Source organism: Echinops telfairi, unplaced genomic scaffold, assembly GCF_000313985.2.
Source record: "Echinops telfairi isolate 266 unplaced genomic scaffold, ASM31398v2 ScPeMD7_12;HRSCAF=54, whole genome shotgun sequence".
NCBI lineage: Eukaryota > Metazoa > Chordata > Mammalia > Afrosoricida > Tenrecidae > Echinops > Echinops telfairi.
Window position 1 is genome coordinate 13831104 of NW_022103909.1, and position 22585 is coordinate 13853688.

Sequence of the window (22585 nt, forward strand, 5' to 3'; positions counted from 1 at the left end):
AAGTGGGTGAAGGGAGACGTTGGACAGGGCAAGATATGACAAAATAATAATTTATAAATTATCAAGGGTTCATGAGGGATGAGGGAGCAGAGAGGGAGGGGAAAAAATGAGGAGCTGATGCCAGAGGCTAAAGTGGAGAGCAAATATTCTGAGAATGATGAGGGTAATGAATATACAAATGTGCTTTACACAATTAATGTATGTATGAATTGTGATAAACATTGTATGAGCCTCTAATAAAACAATTTTAAAAAGAGAGAGACAACATCTCAATAAAGCAAATAAGAATTAGAGGGGAAAAAAGGATTTTAGGATTAGATTTAAGGTTGACAGGGTTAAACTCAAATCTAGTTCTTATAGGGACTCAATGGACTATAATTTTATCCACGTTTAATGTAGCTGCTTGCAGATGATAAAATCAACAGTCTCTGAAAACAAACAAACAATATCTCTTTTCCTCCTTGTTACTGCTATTTAGGGGCCATCTGCTCCATCCCGGCTCATAGCAACCCTCTGTACAATAGAACAAAACCACACCGGTCCGGCACCATCTTCACAGTGATTACTATGCTTGAAACTTTGCTTGCATCACTGTGTCAATTGGTCTCCTCCAGGGTCTTCCTCCTTTTTTGCTGGACCTCTGAGTCACTAAGCATGATTTTTTTCCCAGGGAGTGGTCTCTCTGGACTACAGGTCCAAAGTGCATTCACGGTGCCATCCTGGTTTCTAAGGAGCACTCTGGCTCCACTTCTTCCAAGACAGATTTGTGTATTCTTCTGTCAGTCCCCAGTACTTTCAAGATTCTTGGCTAATATCGTAATTTGAATGCATCAGTGCTTTGTCCAGCTTCCTTACCACTGTCCAACGTTAATGTGCATATGAGGTGATTAAAGAGTTATGATCCAGATTAATGTATTCAACACAAATGATGTATAGCAGAACATAAATTTAATGTCAATTATATAATACCCTCAGAATACAAGACATGTATTCTCTTTCATATAAAATACTTGCATAAATTATAAGATGCGGAAATAAATGAAAGTATATTGACCTTTCATCTTCCATATTAGTCCTTCAATGGCTTTTATTTTAGCCATATCAAATTAGAGAAAACATTTTCAAGGATTGAATTGTGTGGCTCATGCCACTTAATGTGGTTTTTCCCCTTTCTTTCTAAAGTGCATGATTATTCTTGCAGATTAGTACTGCTAAGGAGATGAATAATTTATGAGATCTTAAGTCACTTTTAGTGTTTAATTACAGTTAACAATATATGGTAGATGCTAAATTATTAATAAAATGGCTGTTTATATGCCATTCCTGGATACTGTTCTATTTCAGAAATAGTTTCCAGAAAGGCTATTATATTGTCACCTATGTAAATGGAATTTTAAAGAGAATATATTCCAACATAAATATTGCTTATGAACTGAAATAGTCATAGATGTTTAGAATTAGGGCAAACTGACTAAAGAGCCAAGGAAAGAAAAAAATAGAATTAACAATAGAAAGTGATACATTATCAGGGTATGTAAATATTGAGACTCATTTAATAATAAACGTATAATTATTGCAAAAACAAAAAAAATGAATTTTGATTTATAGAAGCCTATACAGGCCATCCCCAGATTAAAAAGGAGTTTCATTCCTATGGTGGTCTTTAAGTTGAATGTGTACGTTAAGTTGGAACAGCTAGACATTATTCATATCTAAAGTCAGTTAGTCGTATGCTTGTCTTCGTATATAGTGTACCTTTCTATCAGACAGCCCTAGTGACACAATGGTTACACACGTGGTATAGCTTACTCAAACACCAGCAGTCAAATTCAAATTCACTGGCTGCAATGGAAAGAGCCATTGCACTTGACTGCCAAAAAAATTTGCAGCCTTGGAAACTTATGGGGCAGTTCTACTTTGTCCTATGCATTGCAATGGGCTCAATAACATCGAGTAATTTTCTATGTATATATGCTAAAAAAAAAAAAAAACTTTAAAGAAAAGTTTCCAGATACTCTAAAACCTATCTAACATAATAATACAGCAATGACAATAAAGCTTGGATGTATGTCACAAAGTAGGGTCCATTTGCTGTTATGAACTATTGCACGTACTTTGAATTTGTCTACTATAGATTTTGCGTGGGTTGCTTCCTAACTCGGTGCATGTGTTCGAATCAGACATCTGTAACCTGAAGACTGCCTGAAGTCACAAAGGAAGTACATTTACCTGGAAAATGGTACGGAGGGTCACAGAGAAGGACCATTCCTTTTCCTTCTTTGACTCGCACCTCAGGACGTTCCTCGGGTGGAAATGGATCAAGGTCTAATTAGGAAAGGAAAGAGACGGCATTTATTTTCAGGCCAGGAGGAAGAGCAACATTCATTAAGTTTTACCCGTCAGCATTTAACTTATTTTTACCAATGGTACGTCTCAGCCTCAGAGTGAAGCCTCCGACAGTCAATCAGTTGTTCTACGTTGAGGTTTGCATACACGGGAGAAATTCACTGGTGAACGTAAACCCTATGGATATTGACAGGGTCCTGCTTAATGTTCTGACATCCTAGAGATTAATAATTCTGATTTAGGAAGAATCTCCATAAGGCTATCTCGAAATAGAATGAACTCAGACAAAACCGGACATCTATCAAACAAAGTAATGCTAAAGAACCATACTCATTAGCAGGCGATATAGTATATTCATCCCCAAGAGAGGACTTGGCTGTTAGAAAAACACATGGTAAAAAATGGGGTTCAGGTGGGAAATTTCAAGGTAGTCAATCTCTCCTTTTCCAATTCCATGTTTTCCTTCCTTTACTCAACTATGTATTGGAAATTCCCATTTTGTGTGATTCCTTGATCCTCTACTATGTCACTGTTGATTTGTTTGACTGAGGAGGATTGTGTTTTAGTCCTGCTTCTCCCCTGTCCATATTTATGATCAACCCTCCCACTGTACCGTCTAGATTTGGCTCCTCTTAACAGATCGCACTCCTCTGAAAGAACATCTGTTCTAATGGCTGTCTTTTTGCCAAACGCAAACCAAACTCTCTCACAGCGAATCCATGCGGACTCCTAGTGACCCCCCTGTGGGCTTCCTAGAATGTAACTGTTTACAGGAGTAGAAAACCCAGTCTTTCCCCCAAGTTTTGAATGTGGAGTTTTCCAACTGCCCACCCTGTGGGTCACAGTCCAATGCATAAACACAACACCACCAGGGCCCCCTTCAAATCCCTACTTCTGGTCTGATGCTGCAGTTGAATGCTGCTCCTTCACCTCAGATGCCTCCTTGACTTTTTGCCTGGGACGGCTTATGCACTCATAACCACTGCAATGTGCAATAACAACTTAAATCCCCTGGATCCTTGAAATTGGTTTTACTTCCTCCTACTCCATTCCGAGTGAGAGAAGCATACTTCTGCCCTTTAACCAGACCTTACTTGAAAACCAAAATATGTAGTATCTTTTTTGCTTCAGTGTAATGTAATAGGTCAAGTATGTCTTCAAGGATTTTCAGTCCTATCGACGAGCTTGCCTCTGCCTCCCTCCCTCCTGGTGAAGCACTCCCTGAAAGGTCTTTTTAAAATATCCTTTTCAATCTAAAGCCTACTCTGTAAAGTATTTCCATGCTAATTTATAAAATCACATACTAGAGATCGCCCAATGTACACATTGCCTTCAGAACCATGTCTTTCAGGGTTCCTCAAACTAGTTTGCACTGGTTCCCTCCTACAGAGGGAGTATTAATTCAAAATAATTGAATTGATTACTTCAATGTCCTCCAACAAGAGAAAGTAATATCAAGCAACATGGTTTTCTGAGGCAGGGTTTAAGCTTCGGAGAGCCACAAGCGGTTACATTGCAATAGGTAAGATATTTCCTCCCTCCAAGAACAGATTTTTATCCCACTGAAGGTGATATTTCAATGGAAAACACATGGGTTAGTACTTCCGTTGATACTCGATTTTTTGTTGTTGTGTTTTTGAACTTTTTTTTTATTGTGAAGTGGGTGTCAGTTGGTGGAGCAGGTCAATCAGCTCTGCATTCAGCAACACCCACACATTATGATGCATCCTCCCCATACCATCACTTACCATACTCCTCCCTGGGTGTCCGGTTCCATTCTTTCTTCATTCCTGACTCTTCTGCACTGTGTTTTTGGGTATATGCTGCCCTTCTGACCTTCAATAACTGACCCTTCTGAGGCATGTGTACCTCACTAGTGTCCTTGTTCCTTTTAGACATTTGTTGTGCAGTTGAGTTTTTAGTGAGCCATTTAGGGAGCCTTTGGGATATGCCTAGTTTACCTTACAACATTATCTTTCACTATTTCAAATAGATGCAAAATACCTCTCATGATATTTTGCTTTCTAAAAAGTTTGCTGCACTATGCAATTAAGGCCTACTCATATGATAAGACCTAAATCCTTCACAGAGCCTTCTCATATTTCTTCCCTCTGGATTTTCTTCTTATGACAGCATTTATTGATATCAACTTTAAAGGTCAAACTTTCTTGTATTTTAAGTTAAATATTTCATGAGTAAATAACTTATATCACTACCAGCAAACTCGAACCTGTTCTGGCAAAATATCATATCTGCTTTAATATCCTACACAATAAGCACTCAGGAAAGTTCATTGGCATGATGAGGCAAAAGAGTCGATTGTCACTAAGCATTGTAAAGGAAAACAAAATCCAAAAGGAGTAGGAGACTGCAAATTCATTCTAACGTATGTAGATGGTTATCAATAACTAAAACACTTTAAATTCTTAATGATGGGGGGAGTGCGGAGTGGAGATCCAAAGCCCATTAGTAGGCCACTGGAGATCCCCTTGCAGAGGGGTCTAGGGGAGGAGATGAGCCAGTCACGGTGCGATGTAACAATGATGAGAAATACAACCTTCCTCTAGTTCCTAAAGGTTTCCTCCCCGCTCCCACTACCATGACTCGAATTCTATCTTGCAAGACTGGCTAGACCAGAGGAGGTACACTGGTACAGATAGGAACTGAAAATACAGGGAATCCAGGATGGATGAGCCCTATAGGACCAGTGGTGTGAGTGGTGATACTGGGAGGGTAAAGGGAGAATGGGTAGGGAAGAGGGAACCGATTACATGGAACTGTGTGTGACCTCCTCCCTGGGGGACATACAACCGAAAAGTGGATGAAGGGAGACGTCGGACAGGGCAAGATATGACAAAATACCCATTTATAAACTATCAAGGGCTCATGAGGGGGGGGGAGCGGGGAGGGAGGGGAAAAATGAGGACCTGATGTCGGGGGTTTAAGTGGAGAGAAAATGTTTTGAGAAACGATGTACAAATGCACTTTACACAATTGATGTGTGTATGGATTGGGATAACAGTTGTATGAGCCCCTAATAAAATGTTAATAAAAAAAAAATTCTTAATTCACTTGAATAAACTTGCCCCTTTAAAAGTAACAATTACTTACAGCCAAAGCTTAAGGTTGCTTCAATGCTTCTGACCATGCCATAGTTATTCGATGCTAAACAGTAGTATATCCCAGCATCTTTCTGCTTGTCTGGATTATTGATGACAAGATTTCCTCCCACCATGCTGTACCGATCACTTGTCAGATCAATATCCCCATTATTCATCCTCCATCTATGAGGAAAAGAAATGAATGTCATCTTAAAGGCCACAAGGCCTGGAAACAGCATATGGGCAATCATGGTTCTGAAATAATATAGGTTCCACTCCATTTACAAGTCAGGTGATTAATTGATGGCTCAGGGTGATATGTCTTCACACTCTATAATTCTGCATCCCTGAGATCTTGATTTATAATTTACCTCAGACACATAAAGGTAAAGTAGATGGCATATTCCCTCCCTTTTTTCATAATGTATCACAAAATACAAATATTCCATTGGGTTTTGACCCATAAATTTTTGTGTGTATGAACAATTATACATGGTTTAGAAATGATAATCAACGATGTACTAGTTACATGAACATATAGTTCTTTATCTAAAATATCAAAATCAATATAACATAAATAAAATATAATGTTTCAATATGATACTAAATATCCAAGTAGCTTTCAATAAAGTTGACAAAAACCCATAAACCAGTAAACAGCACACTGACCACTAGAGGTCGGTCACACAACTTGGAAACAGTCAATGAGCTCTGCTGTTACAAATCACAAATATTCGGGAACATCACGATTTTCCTCAGCTTTGTGTTAGTTTTCCCTTGTGCCTTTTCACATTACTCAGGGATTATTCTTGTTAAATGGATTCCTCCCATCCCCCATAACACAGGTCCAAAGCGATGTAGGTGAGATATGTTGCAGGTAATCAGATCATTGATTGTTAGAAAGGATATTATAAATAAAGTCACTAGAAATGGGCTCCAATTTCTCTGGTGAGACGGGAAGGATAAATGCATATAATGGATTCCAATAAAGATGACCAACTTCAGGATTTTATCAGCATTTTGGTCGCGTGTTTTATTTTTAAGGTTTGATGAATGTCCTAATGACAGCTCTGCTCACTGCCTGGCACATTGGTGATCAGGAGAAGAATCTTCCTAAAATAGAACATATTTTATTGAAGAAAAATTGTTGGGAAAGTCTCAGTTTTAATATTTTACAGTATAGATGATCATTTGAAGGGAAATACAGAAAACAGTACGTTTTTGCATTTTCAAAACCTACCAAATTCCCACAGAATATCCCCTCCCCACAAATAATGACCACATCGCTTCTGAGGGAACCAGCCGATATTAAGTTGCTTGTCCAGGCAGGGCATGTTTTGTTGTGCAGTTCCAATGGCGGGGTGGGGGGGCGGCATATAAAACAGTACATTTACTCCAAGTTTTTATGTGTTACCTTAATGTCTTCCCAATGGATCGGATTCTGCTTTTGCTGTCATTTAGTTATTCCATTTTGGTATGTTTGGGGAAATTCACTATTTATTTTTAGGATTAAGTACAGTTTATATTGTAATTTTTATGACTATGGGGCTTGGGCAAGATCATGTAAAGAGCTATAATCACAAAACGGATTAAGTGGGAATTGAAGTCCCCTGCTGGATCTCTTAGGATATTATCACAAATACCAAATTATCACAGGATATACTACAAATGTAAAACTACCAAGTGAATGGCAAACTGCATTACTAAGATTAGTTGAGCTTGTCCTGAATATTAAGGGTATTCAATTTTTATTTTTTATTTATTTTAAACAGTTTGATTGGAACACAATCCACATAGCCTACAATTCAATAGTTCAATCATATCAAGAAGAGTTGTACAATCATTACCACAATGAATTTTAGAACATTTTTGTCTTTCTTGTACTGCTTGTTATTAGCTCCCCATACCACTCCACCACCGCCCCCAACCTCCCCTGCTATATCACCCAGAAACCATTAATCCAGTTTGTCTCTATACAGTCACCCATCCTAGACTTCATATACTGGAAAACATATGAAAACAGAAAAACAAAAGTTAACAACAGTAACAAAATAAAATAGAGAAAATTCTCATGAGAAAATACTAAGAATTAGAGCAACTTTAAAATGGTCCAAAGGAAAGCAAGGATAAGGTGCCCCACCTGCCCTCATCTACATGCCAATCCAATCTGCAGGCCATTCACATCCGTGGTCTGTGTCCAGAGGGAATTCACTGGAAGCTTGATCCACGTAGGTCTATTTCCCTCTTACTTTTTATAAAAAAGCGAATCAACATTTAAATGGCTCAAAAAGGGAGTCAACTATAAGACATTACATTTTTACCTAACTATATATCTACTATAAGTGTCTCTATGATACTCTCTCTGTAAAGAGCCCCGGTGGCACAGTGGTTACAAGCTGGGCTGCTAACTACAAGGTCAGCAGTTTGAAACCACCTGCAGCTCCAAGGACCTTTCTACTCCCATAAAGTGTTACAGTCTCAAACCCCATGGGCAATTCTACCCTGTCAAAAGGTATTCACTAGAAGCTCAATCTATGCGTGGACTCTGCACATGGATTTTGGGTAAAAGCATCTTAAAAAAGTCAAGCGTTCCTGTTTATCAAATTGGCTGTACTATGAGATGGACTTCGTTGGCTGTCAAAAACAGGCTGCTTTGATAGCAGAACGAAAGATCTACTTCTTTCCTCCAGCTCTGTACATCAGTGTGAGACTGCTCAGGACAAACATGCCCTGGGAACCTCAGTGCTTAGGTAATTTTGAGAAGTTTGTGGTGCTACATTTACCCGGAACAACTTTCCTTCTTCCTGGGGCTGTCCTGGGAAAGGATAGAACACTGAGAAGAAGCAGCCTCCAAGACAGCCCAGGAGAATCTCTCAGGTTCCATCTACGAAGGTGAAAGTCAGAGTGCCACAGAATAACGTCACTTCCTCTAAGTGGATCTGATTCCATCTTGGATGTCACGTAAAGAATAAGCAATACTGAAATGGCTTTTGAGATTCTATCAACCTTTCTAGATATAGAAACGTGTTGTTGTTAAGTTTATTCCACAATAAGCAAGCTCACAGAACACAGCAACCTGCCAGGACAGAGATTTCTGTATGGCAACCTCTGTCTCCATCAGAGGAGCTGGTAGGTTTGCACCGACAGCATTTCAGGCAGCAGCGGAGTACTTCACCACCACTGCATCACCCTGGCTATTTATACATATGCATAATAAACACACATCGACAGTGAAATGTATCTACACTATTTTGGAGTAACTAAATATGTTTCTGTCCTGAATCTGTGATTGATTATTTCTTAAGCAAGCCCATTTACTTCTTACTTAGATTCTACTCCTGTAAAATTATGTGCTTGGATTAGATCTCCCCTACATTGTCTATTAGTTATACTATACCCTGGCCATGACTATACGTATGCACTCTTAAAACCTATAACTTAGCTTCTAGATAGAAATAAATCCATTCCATCAATGATTTTCAAAACAAAAGTGTTATTTATAATTGATAAAAATATCTGCTTACATGGGCCTCCCATGCATGAAATTGAAATAATAAATCAAATTTCAAAGGATGGTGACTTTGAATACAAATTTATATTGTATTTTGAGAAATAATTTTCTAATAGCCAGAGGAAATAAAATTAGTAATTAGAATTAAATGGAGTGAGGTGATGGTGGAAATCTTGTCTTTGGTAATCTTTTGTAACCATGATTTCTTTTTCTATCTAGAAATCTACTATTAAAATTAACCTTCTTGAGCGACAACCTTCAATTAATTCAGAAGACATTAACACACCAGAGCCTCAATTTCCTCATCAATCACTTTCTTTGTCTTCATGTTACTATTTTCATGTAAGTTTTAAAGTCATTGACATTTGGTTCATTTCTAAAATCTTAGTCAAGGGTGTACTTTTCTGAACATTTGAAGCAAGGAAGTCCATTGTCTACTTTTGAAAAGTGTCAACCAACAATATAGACCAAGATATGTTTCTACAGATTATCTTGAGTGTAGGGACAATTTAGAATTGTCTATTTTATACAATATAGATTTGATACTACTGAAAAAGTGGTGTTTTCTAGAAGGATGAATGCAAGCACATTGAATACAGTTATTATATACACATGTGTGAATTCGTGTGAATCCTGTGTGCTTTCCATCATCTGGAGATCTGAAAGGTGCCCTGGTGGTACGGTGGTCCAAGAATTTGGCTGCTGACTAAACACTCTGCTATTGAAACCTCTTGGAAAACAATGTGGCAGTCACGCCTGCTTTTGTAAAGTCTGACCGCCTTGCATACCTTATTGTGCAGCTCTACTGTCCCGCAGGGTTGCTGTGAGTTGGAATTGATTTCATAGCTATAGGTTTGATTTCATGGATTTATAGGTATGAGTCATTAAAATCAATGCATATAATATTTCTTCCCCCTCAAATCTACATTTTTTAATTTGCATGATTTTTATATAACCTTTGCATACCTATAGGAGCCCTGGTAGCATAGTGGTGACGTGTTGGGCTGCTAACTGCAAAGCGAGCAGTTTGAAGCCACCAGTTTCTACTTGGGAGAAAACCAGGACTTGCTACCGCCACAGGGAGTTCTACTCTGGCCTATCAGGTCGCCCTGAGTGGGCATGTACGCCAAGGCAGGTGCATCCTTCATAATAGAATCTCCATTTGACGGTTTGTAAATGAACAGTGTCAAATGCCTCATGGCTGTGCAGGAGTTAATAGTAAATGAGTTAATTGCATATGCTCAAGAAAGCAGGTTATTTATTTGTCTATTAGACAGCTTTTCTTCTTTACGGGTGCTTTGACCATGTTTTTGTTAAGGCCCCATTGTTTGTGAGTATCTTTGTCAGTTGTTCTTTTCTATCAAGAGAGAGTCCTAAAGGTCGGTTTGTGACCCTCAGTCAGTGGCCCATGTGAGGAGAACAGGGAGGTGCGTTACTTGTAAACCGGGAAAGGGCTGGCTCGGGCCCGACAGCTGAGGGAAACTTTTCCTTCCGGTGATTCCTCGGGGTAAACAGTATTAATTGGTTGCTCTTCAAAAATTGGTCCAAATCCTTTGTCTTCCTCAGACACTGTAAGATAAAAATAAAATACTTTTACTATGTGTTTTATAAATTCGAGAACATTTGGACATATTGAAAAAGCTCCTTGAAACAAAAGTCTGAAAAACTGAATCTCAATTTTCATTCAAAACATGGGTTACTTTCCTCCATGGCTCTTCCAGTTTCTTCTTTTAAGATACACTCAGTCTCTTCATAAAATTCCCCTCTGCTCAATTCCTATCAGCGCCCCCCACACCCCCGCAAAGTATCTTGTGTTCAGCCATGTACACTTGCTTGTTGTTCTTCAAACAAGCCATGTTTACATGAATATGCTCTTTTATACATACTGTTCCTCTTCCTGACCCCCCGACATTTCTTCTGTGTCCAGCATGTGCGGCCCTTTATGAGCTTCTCTTAGAGAGCCACTTGTGACTCCTCCTGGCTTTAACCTTTTCCTATGGTCCCTTAATTCTCTCTATAGGGCATGGTACTTAAACTCCTATTATGCTCATGGCTGTAGCTTTCTCTTCTACTACGTTGCAAATGCTTGGGCACAGATTGATTTGTGTGCCACTGTCTTGCTAATTACCTATAGTTTGGAACAAGCTGGGTGCCAAATAAATAGATAGGTCAGTTCCTTGCTCCTGGAGGAAGACTAGCTCCTTTCTTGAATCAGCTCTTATTCATTTATTTCCAAAGCTTGTGATGATCACTGGTACTGAGAAACATCTAAATCTATCGATAAACACCTAACAGAGAAATGAGACCCATCACAAATATCTGTCCACATTGGCAAGCTGCTGCTCCTGACCACCTCGCCCCCTGGACGGAGAGGGACCTCGAGCTAAAATGAGCAGTAGAGAACCACTCCCATGTCATCAGCCTGAGAGCATTTACAGAGCAAACTAAAATCCTATGTGCCCAAATGAACAGGTAATGACTGGGAGGGGGCAGGGGGAGACAGAAAGAGTGCGGCAGTCTTACATAGGGGTCAGTGGAAAAACCCAGCTACATTAAAGTCTTGGTCCACTGATCCAAAAATCCTTCCAAGAGAAAATTCAAGACGATTGTCATGTAGACATTTTGTCTTCTCTCACTTCAACCTTCCTAACAACCCTGTAGACTCGCCGAGAGTTGGAATCAACTTGATGGCAGTGCTACTATTCTGTGTGTTTTTTAATGTCCACCTTAATGACGAAAGCCTCATCCCAGCTTCCTTTGGCAGATAGTTCCATCGTGTCATTTGAATCTCGCCTCAGAGAAGCAAATATACAAAAACCAAAGGTCATCAGTGGATGTGAGGTGAGAGTGTGTGCTTAGGGGATGTTGGGTTTATACTAATGGAAGCAGACTAATCTGGAAAATAAAAGTGAGAATGGTGGCATAACTGGAAGAATGCAAACAATATTACAGAATCTGACATTTAGAAACTATTGAGTTGCCATATGTTTTGTGAATGTGTACATATTCTCACCACGGTTTTAAAAAAAAGTATTATTAAACAGCGTGCCTTTGAGAAAAGTACTTAATCCTTCCAAGGCTCACTATCTTATTTTATAAGAATCTATCACATAGGTTTATTTTGAGAAATCTTTTGAGATAATGTATGTGTAGTAGTGTCCCTGTCAGAAGTGTTGATTTTGCCAATATTCTCATGAGTTTATCAGTTCTTTACGTTTTAAATTTATGTATATCAAAGCATAAAATAACCACAGAGATATAAAAACCAGAAGTGAAGTTTTATTTACTTTTATAGATGCAATACTATGTTGGTTTTGTGTCATTTATGGGTACTCAATACACTCTTCTTACATAAATAGAGGGTTAACAGAATCCATAAGCTGTTTCTCACAGTGCGAATAAAGCATTAAGTTCTTGACACTGAAAATCTTTCAAAGTCAGATGATTTCATTTTAGTTCGAATTTGCTAAGATGATCATTCAAAAGTTTGCAAGTAACAATCATATTCTATAACCACAAAAAAGAGATTTCAGATAGCAAATACATTGATGGGTCAGAATAAAGCAAACAGGGCCTTAGCTCAGCTTCAGCATTGCAGTTTAATTCTTGTTGGTTTATACAAGCCATTCGGTTGTTTAAAATACTGATTTTAAATTTGAATTATGTCCAACTAAAATGTTTTGAAAATCCTAAATTCTATCCAGGCCTGTGGTTATAAATCCAGTTTGGGGAAAGGGTTAGCCTTGTTTTGTTAATGAGGCAGGATTAGTATAGGGGACATGCTGAGTCAGCCTCTTCTGAGACTGACTCATAAAATGGTCAACAAACAAGGAGAGAGCGAGAGCAAGAGCGAGAGCGAGAGCGAGAGAGAGAGAGAGAGAGAGAGAGAGAGAGAGAGAGACAGAGAGAAAGAGAGAGACCACCAGGAGGATCACGTGGAGATCACCAAGAAGCGGAGGAACAAGAACCCTCCCCTCGAGCCCACACAGAGCAAAAGCTTTCTCTTGGATCTAATGTTCTGAATTTGGACTTGCATCATCCTCAAAGGCGAAAAAGTAGATTTCTGTTTTTAAAGCCACCTATTTGTGGCATTTCTGTTATAGCAGCACTAGGTAATTAAGAAAATTAACTTCTTCATTTCAGAAAGAAAGAGTAAGTGTCCTAAGGTCCGTTGGACTTACGAAACTTCTAACAAAGCATGATGGCGAGGCGCTCACAGGGGCTCTATGCTATCGATTTTAGAAGCTTGTTCTGATAGTCTCTAGTTCCATATTCTTATTGGGCTGAAATACAAACGGGGCTTTCTACTGTGCTTCTAATGCTTCTCTTGATCAGGACCAATATGTTCTGTCCTTTCAGAACATAACAATGTGCTTGGGGAAAATAAGGAAGGAATCCAACATCCCTGATAACTTAGAATTTCATTTTGCAGGCAGGGTCTGGATTTTTCAATCTCTGACCCCAAAACGACCGTCTTTATCTACGGTTCAGTCATATGTCATGCTTCTTTCCATATGACCCTTCTTTACATTTCTAGGGTCTCTCTATTGCATAATTTTCTGACTGCGGCCCCTTAGATGAGAATGCCTGCCTTTCTAGAGATCCTGTTCTTTCCAATTTCACATAATCTGGAAAGTATGAGTTCTATGGGGTAAAAGCAATGGTACTTTGAGGAGATTCTAAGGAATGAGATGAAACAAAATGGGTTCTGTTTGTGTGTAAAACTGGTAAATAGAAAACAAATGATGTGCTGAGAAACCCATCACCCAATTCATAACAAAAGTTTTAGAAAATAACTTTTATCAATATATAACAGATTCTCTTCTTGACAATTATTGCAATTCACACCTTACCTTCTTTTTAATGATTATGTTTGTGTGAAATGTTTGAAGCATTTCTAAAAATAAAAATGTTAATAGGCAAAATTTTTAGAAAACAATACTGTTCTGGGGATTCTGAAGCTCATAATTATCTTCTAATTACATTATACTTATAATCACAAGCCGGATGATGATGCCATTATTATGAATGGAGAGTTGATGCAATTATGCCTATAATTTAAACATAAACTATTGATTTCTGCTGGACTGGATTTTGTGTTTCCATTTTCATCAATAGGATAAAAATCCCACACACAGAGCCATCTCAAGGACTAGGGTTTGATAAACTATAGGTGTTTTCTGTATTTTGTTTCGTCAATGATGTAATTCTAAACTTGGGTATAGTGATTATAAAAAATTAGCACATGATCCATGAATGAAAAGATCTATGTTAGACTTAATCGCCCCAAAATGAAGCACTTTTAAAAGAATCTCAGGTCTTTGAGGTGGGGGCTATTCTTTTGGCCTTTTTTGTTGTTATTGCTGATAATGAAATTTATTTATTTATTTTTTTAGTTTATTTTATTGATTTTTTAATAGTTTTATTAGGGGCTCATACAACTCTTATCACAACCTATACATATATCAATTGTGTAAAGCATATTTGTACATTCATTGCCCTCATCACTCTCAAAACATTTGCTCTCTACTTAAGCCCCTGGCATCAGCTCTTCTTTTTTCCCCCTCCCTCCCCGCTGCCCCCTCCCTTTTATAGAGAACCTTTCAAATCACCCAGAGCCCTGGTAGCACAGTGGCTAACTCAGAGACTGGTGTTCAAACCCACTAGTCCTTCTTCAGTAAAAATATGCGGCAGTCTACTTCCTTAACGTCCCGGATGAGTGGGAAACCCTACGGGACAGTGCTACTCAATCCTACAAGTTGCTATGAATCAAAACTGATGAGTTCGGGGAGATTTTGTTGTTGTTGCCAAGTCTATATATGTCTCTTTTAATAATGGGGAATATTATGTGCTGACTTATAACTTCATAACATTTGAACTCATTTCAAGAGGTTTACTGGTGCATTCCATAAAGTACTACAAGCATTATTGTACTTTAAATGTAGAAATAGGCACTCATGATCTGATTAGCCTTTGCTTCAATAATGCCCTCTGGCAATGTGATTATCAGACGAGTCATAATCCCAAATTCTCAATTTAATTAGCTTAATGAAAGGACTAGTTTCACCAGGCTATTGAGTTATGTTCATTCATAATTACCTTGACTGTTAAAAGTTCTGTGTCAAAGATGGATTCACATCAGCATACATATTTGTAGAGCTGTACACACCTTGATTAAAAGCTTGCCTTACATACTGATATTGTTAGTATTTTTTATTTTTAAGTTATTTACTTTTGAGAAAATTTTTGGTCAGCTTTATTTTAAAAAACTGAGGCTACGTTTTAATTAGTTTCTTTATTTTGATCAGCTGTATTAAAAATAACCTTATTTTCACTAGAGCAAGCGGCCTATCCTTTACTGCGGACAACTGGGACAAATCGTTGCTAGGCAACCATCTAGATTGTGGATTGAACTAATGTTAATAGGCTGAACCGGATAATAGTGTGCCCCATACTATTTTTCTTCTCAGTGAAAAATACTTTTCATAAACTACATACATATATTTCCTAGGATTTCACTATCAGTTGTTCTTTATAGAAACATACATTGAAATATTTTAGGATAAAATATATTCATCTAATTTTGACAAATTATTCATTATATTTCATGTTGAAAAGACATTATATTGAAGATATTTCTGCAGAACTGCACATATTGCACATAATATTAATGGTTCTGGCAAGCATTACTTCCTAACTATGTATTTTTTGCTCTAAAATTTTTAGACATGAATAAAACAATGCATTCCATTAGATGATTTAGCGTATACCCTATACATTTTATTCTGTGAACATATTTAGGTCTTTGAGAAATAATTGATGGAGCTCCTGATTGGTGCCAAAGGTTAAATGTTCAACTACTAATTAAAATGTTTGTGTTTCCAAACCTCTCATAGGAGCCTCAGAACCATGGCCAGTCCATCTGTTTTGAAAATCTCAGCCCTTTGGAAGACATTCAAGTCATGTAAACGTTCTGTTCTGTACACATGGGATTTTTATGAGTCAGAATGGACATGACAGCAACAACAACAAAATAACAACAAACCATAAATTGACCAAAGAAAGCATTTATATTATGTTACCATGTTTAGAGTAAACCTCTGACTACAAATTCTGTAACCCTCAATGAGAGAGCATCTGAGATCCTCACCCTGTTAATGGGGGCACTCGAATGCAGGAGAATGAAAGGCTCACATGGGGCTCAGTCAAAGATCCACTAACCGGGGAGGACAATCTCCTACTACAGAAAGCACAGCCATCTTGCAGCCCTATTCTAGTTATAAAAAGAATGAAGTGACAAATTTTGATTGATGCTTTAGAAGTTTGATAGGGTTAAAGGTGAAAAAGACAGGTTTTATATAAAAAATATTTAAAACTAAGGTTATATTTAAATGCATGTTCTGTCTCTTCATGTGGTAGAATTTTTTAAAAGAGGAGCTACAGAATTTCAGATGTCTTAAGCTAAGAGGGGACTTAGCACTCACATCACTCTTTCACTTGTTCTGTGCTTAATGTCAATCCAGATATTTTCTACCACCCAAGGACTAGTTAGTATTAATCAGTAATTATACTTCTTATAGTCAATTAAGAAGATGTATAGGAAACAAATGTATGAGTATTAACAGTCAAATTTACAGATATAAATGACAGACCAAAGTTGAGTTTTATGACGCTAGTTTTTATACTTTTCAATTTAGTAATAAATGCAATCAGATAATTTTATTAGCTGAAATAGAATTATTTCTAGTCTGACTATATGGAGATAGTTCATTGTAATTGTGTTATTCTATTTTATTTCAGGCTTTTGAAAGTATAATTACTACTACCTGAAAGTTATTCTTTATTCATTTAATATCCTTTTGGAGAAAAGTCTATTTCATTTTCAAGAAAATATCATCTCAATCTGTTGGTTATTAAACATAATTTTATATAAGTATGTTGTAAGAAGAGTCTTAGTAAAAAGCAATAGTGACAAAATTGAAGAGTGTAGTATGGAATTGCCATGAGTCAAAATTAATTCAATGGAAGAGGATCTCGTGTTAAAATATGGGGGCATGGGTGGAGAGTGTGGCAAGCTCTTTTAACATCCAGTAAAATCTAAATGATGCAAATAGGTATTTAAATTGTCTCAAAGCATGCTTTCCATTTTGCATAGCCTTTTAGTTTCATTGGCAATCTTTGAACACAAACAAGGGAGCAGGAATCTTTCGGGGTTGGGCTTTGGTACTCAAATGCCCCAGTCTTTCAGTCTCAACTAATAAGGCATCTAGTGCTAATCTACCACAACTAGAATACCAAGTAATGAATGGTCTCCCAAACAAGTAGAAGTCCAGTTATTTAAAAAAGGGGTCAGGTTAGCAGAAAGTTTGCAAGATGTATTGTCATCTAGTTAATTCTGATTCGTAGTGACTCTATCAAGCAAAGTAGGCTCACACGATCTCCAGGGCTGTAATCTTTAAGGAAGACGACCACATCTTTCTCCTATGGAGGTAGTATTAGAACCACCAACCTTTAGCGGTGTACTTGAGAGCCCCTAGCAGAAAACCAAACCAAACCAACTGCCATTGAATCACTATTGACCCATAGCAACCCTATAGGATGGGTATAAGTGCCCTTGTAAGTTTCCCAGAAGGTAACCGTGTCTAGGAGCAGAGAGCCCCATCGTTCTCCGGGGGAGCTGCTGGGGGTTTCAGAACTGCACACCTTGCAGAGCTCAGCCCAAGGCAGAACCATTATGCCACCAGGGCTCCTCCCTAGCAGAAAGGATAAGTGGACTTAATTTCTTTTGCTTAATTTAATTTTCCCAAAGAAGTGTAACACATCTCTTGATAATAAAAACTGCCTTAGCTTGGGTCCACTTCTTCAACCTCTAGACACCGTATTTATGTATCTGAGCACCTTCTCACACCTACAATATACCGGACCACGCCTATGATATAGCATGCCCTCATTGGTGGGCTTACTTTTATCATCTCGCCCAATTCAGGTGCCTTAGATCTAATTCAAGTAACGAAGCTATGGGTGAGCATGTTACAAAATGGTGATAAGTCAGTGTCACTGAACTGTAACAAATCTGTTATAGGGACAGGAAAGTATGTTGAAAATAATACTAAGAAATTGATGTCAGTCTAATGGGAAAAATTCTGGAAAACTTGGGTTTCAATACTGTGGAGGCATGGGGAATTCCATGACTTCCCTTCCCAACCCAGTCATGATGATTGTCCCCCCCACAATTTCATGAAGTTAAATTCTTCATGAAGTTAAATTCTTGATCTAAATAATGCCCAATAGTATCTTTTCACTATTTTAAAATGAATACCACAACTAAAAACCAACAACCCTGTAGTTCAGTGGTTCTCAACCTTCCTAATGCCACAACCCTTTAATACAGTTCCTCATGTTGTGGTGATCCCCCCAACCATAAAATTATTTTCGTTGCTACTTCATAACTGTCATTTTACTACTGTTATGAATCGGGTGACCCCTATGAAAGGGTCGTTCAGCCCCCAAAGGGGTCGCAACCCACACATTGAGAACCGCTGCTCTAACTGTAAAAACATGCTAGTATCTATAAAATAGACATGATACTGCTATTTCATTTCCCTTTCTTTTGCACCCAAAATGAGAAGGAATTAAAAAGATGTTTATTGCTGTTGTAGGTTAGCCTAAGCAAATGTTGGTCCTGAAATAGCTTCGATTTGTTTTGTTCTGTTTTATTTTATTTTTCCTTCACATATGGTTAAAAGAGACCAACAGTGGGGAAAAAAGCAACTGAAATAAATATTTACTCCTAAGTAATGTACTCATGAAAGCAGGTTTCATATTGGAATGGTAGGTGTCTCAAGCTCACAGAAAAGTCCCTTCGAAGAAACACCCGGTGATCTATTGCTGATAGGCTAGCCACTGAAACCCGTGTGCCATACATGGGGTGGCTAGAAATATGCACTAACTGTATGGCGACTATAGTAATAAACAGAACAAATGCAAGCCATTGTGATTGAGTCCTTCCCGGCTCATAAGGACCCTATAGGGCAGGGGAGAGCTGTCCTGGTGGGTTTCCAAGGCTGTCATTCCTGACAGGTGTGGAAAGCCTCTTCTTTCCTTTTTGGAACAGTTGGTGGTTTCAAACTGTGAACCTTGGGGTTAACAAGCCAAGGTATAACAACTCTACCACCAGGGCTCTTATTGGTAGGAAACAACTAGTTATATTCATTCCTTTATGTCTATAGGGTAGACTGTTCTGCTCACACCATCTTAAAAATGAAAGAAGCTATTTTTAAAAGACAGAGAAGAGTGAAGTTTGTTTAAATGAATCCAGGAAGTCTTTAGTGTGCAAAATAACAATGTTTATACCTTTTAAAAATACATATAATCTTCTATTTTACGTAAACAACATAAAAAGAGAAAACGAAAAAACTACAAATAAGCAAGTCTAATTCAACAAGACTTTTAAGAGTGCTACAAAAATGATAGGGAGCATGCCTGCTGTTTGTGCAGGATACACAGTATCAGATATGCTTCTTTAACTTTTCAGTAGAGAAAAGCTCCAGGTACAGGGATGCAGCAGACATTACTAGCTGACTAAAAGTATCTGTCTTCTTTTACTTTTTTGTCAAGATCAGATTTATTCAAGGATAAATCCTACCTTTACACAACTCAAAAGTTGATTAGCATTCATTCCATTAATCCTGCCAATGACTGTTTTGGTAGTATGTGTGACATTACTAAGATGTCTGGACATGATTAAAATGTTTGGAGATCTATTGAAAAGTTTCGAGCAAAGGTTTTATTATAAATAGCTATACATGAAAATGAAAGAAAAAAATCTTTTACCACTACCTGCTCAAGTTTGTGTATCTATGTGTGGTGTTAGAACTGTAGCATTGTTGCTGGTAGGTCAGAGCGAAGCCCTGAGAGTCAACTACTGAATTCACAATGATCATGTCATTAGTGACATAGATAAGGCACCTTGTCTTGGTTGCACGGTGGAATGAAAGCCTCATCACAGTAGGTTCTAAGGAGGCAAGGGTCAAAAATTGAGGCCAATAAGCATGGGCTATTTTGTGAAATATAAAAGTAATTTTGTTTATAAAAGTAAGTTTTATATTTTGGGGTAAAATTTTAAAATATCAGCTGCGTGAGACATTAGTTGAAGGATATCAACAGAGGTTTTGAGTTGTTCTTAATGAGAGGAATTATAGCTTGTTGGAAATAACTTGGTAGAGAAGAACTTTCTCATGAGGAGACAATGCCTGGAGGTTGGCCTGGAGAGAGCATTGAAATAGAGAGGAAGGTAGAGCGCGTGGGCACTGATGTAGACTGAGATTTAGGCGATGAATAGAAGTGGAAGTGGAGACCCTTTTGATTATTTCTAATATCTCCATGTAGAAGGATATAAAATTATCCGATGAATCTAAGGATGGGTAAGAATGTGTGGGAGGTTTGAGAAGAACAGGGACAGTAGGGCATGATTTAGGGGAGTGAGCAAAAGAATGTTCTAGGGGACTACAGTATGTTTGCCACACACACAGTACCAGCTGCCCATTTGGTATTAATAGTCATGGATTTACATTGAGATGAGTCAACACCAAGATAAGGTTTTCTTTCTTTTTTTTTCTACCCCTCTGAGTCAACACTAAGATAAGGTTTTCTTTCTTTTTTTTTCTACCCCTCTCAGGTAACTACCAGTTCCTGACTGAGCTTGGGAAAATGTTCAAGTTTTACAACTTTCCATCCTCAGAGAATGACAGTACTGATTACTTAGGATGTTATACTATCACTAGCATAGATACTATGTTTTTTTTCCATGTAAAAGGCATTCACAATATTAATTATTTAAAACTAAAAATAAACTTTAATTCACCAATATTTCCATATTTGCTGGACCATGAAGTTTTTTTAAATGTAATTCCTACTAACTTCTTGTCAAAGATACCCCCCGCCCACCTAATATGTTAGGAAACACTGGCTTAAGTTTAAGCACAGCCCACATTTCTCTATGTCTGTATTTTTATTTGTGCTACTTCCTCCATCTGGAATTAATACCATTTATAACATCTGAAATACTTCAAGGTTCCTTTGCCTACTTTTAAAATATTTCTGGAATTCCTTAAAAACCAAACTATACTCAATGCTGACTCATAGCGAGACTGTAACTGTTTATGGGAGTAGAAAACCCAGTCTTTGTCCTTCAGAGCTGCTGGTGGTTTCGAACCGCCGACCATGCGGATCACAGGCTAATATATAACCACTACACCACCAGGGCTCCTTAATTCTTTCAAGTGTCCATTACATATTTTTCTTATAAAAAAGTATTGCCTGCTTATTTATGTCACCTTTTGAAATCAAGCAATTAGCTCACAGGGTGAACCAGAAATGGATTAGGTGGAATTTAGACTAATGTTTTCCTCTTAAACACAGCATCCATTCATAAGTACTTTTTTTTTCTAAATCAATCTGGCAGGGATATTCTTGATTGAGCAAGCAGGTGGTAGCATTGATTTCTCAGTGTTTCCTCTCAGTTTCCCATTATCTTACTGCTCTGAAGTGGCTTAGATAAATGAACAAGTTTGCATGTTCACCGAGCACCTCCTAGGTCTTTCATTGTGCTGCAAATTACCACGCTTACCCTTCACTTTCTCTCTTTAGTCCATCCAACAATCTTGTGATTTGAACATATTAGAAAGTGGATGCTCATAGAATTTGAATTATTTACTGATCTTATTTTAAACTATATGCTCTCTAGTGTATCAGGCTGCCTCTATTTCTGGTGAAAATTGTCAGTAGCATCTAAGCTCTCTGAATTATTAATTATATTCAATGCAACTCAATAAAAATGTAACAGTTTTGAACTCCTAATTGAACAGAATCTTAGGCACTAAATTCATTAACTTCAATGATCTCTCTTGTAGGAAAACTAGTCTTTCAGAAATAAATGAGCAGTTTTCAATATTTAAAATATTGCTTCAGAATTTAATAGTATAATATTGCTAAAGAGCATTTAAGAAAAACAAAACAAGTCAAATTTAATAAAGACTTTTTATAGGCTATAATTCTTTAATAGGATATTTGTAATGTGTTCATTTATTTGTCTTGTCAAGTAAATAAACATGTTGCTCTATAATCTCATAGGTGACATCTTTACCAAATTTCCAAGAGATTAAAGACTAAGCATTTATATTTACAGACTTTTAATTCAGAGACTTCATAGTAAAGCGGAGACAGAATATTATTTGACTCAGGAAAAAAAAACAACTACTTCAAAGATTCAACTTACCTCCATGACCGTAATACCGTCTGTGCCAGGTGAACTCTAAAAGAATAGAAAAAAACGTTTTCATTTCAAAGCAGCTCTTTGAGTTACTAATTGGCAAAAATCAGATTTCTGACTCTTTACTAGTTACATTAGGATATCACCACATCTTCACAGATAGTGTATTTCACAACTTTTCATTTTATCCTTGTAGCACTGAAACTTATAATCAACAGACAGCATGAATTTTCATCACTAACAAGATTATTGTTCTTATAAGAAATTTTTAGCCTAAATACTATCATTAAAATTATATGTCATATTTATGTTGTCTCAGGCCGTTTGTTCACAAATAATATGCCCAAATAACATTTG

The 22585-nt window shown here is 37.5% G+C and overlaps 1 protein-coding gene across 2 annotated transcripts in view; it reads right to left on the reverse strand.

Annotated features, from left to right (window-relative positions):
* CNTN1 (contactin 1) overlaps window positions 1-22585 on the reverse strand; it is a 395926-nt gene that overhangs the window by 153084 nt on the left and 220257 nt on the right. For both annotated transcript variants that reach the window (XM_045287251.1, XM_004711445.2), the window contains 4 exons: window positions 22235-22270; window positions 10395-10527; window positions 5458-5630; window positions 2230-2325 (listed from right to left, as the gene is read on the reverse strand). In XM_045287251.1, the coding sequence (XP_045143186.1) occupies window positions 2230-2325; window positions 5458-5630; window positions 10395-10527; window positions 22235-22270 (438 nt within the window). The remainder of the gene's footprint in view (window positions 1-2229; window positions 2326-5457; window positions 5631-10394; window positions 10528-22234; window positions 22271-22585) is intronic.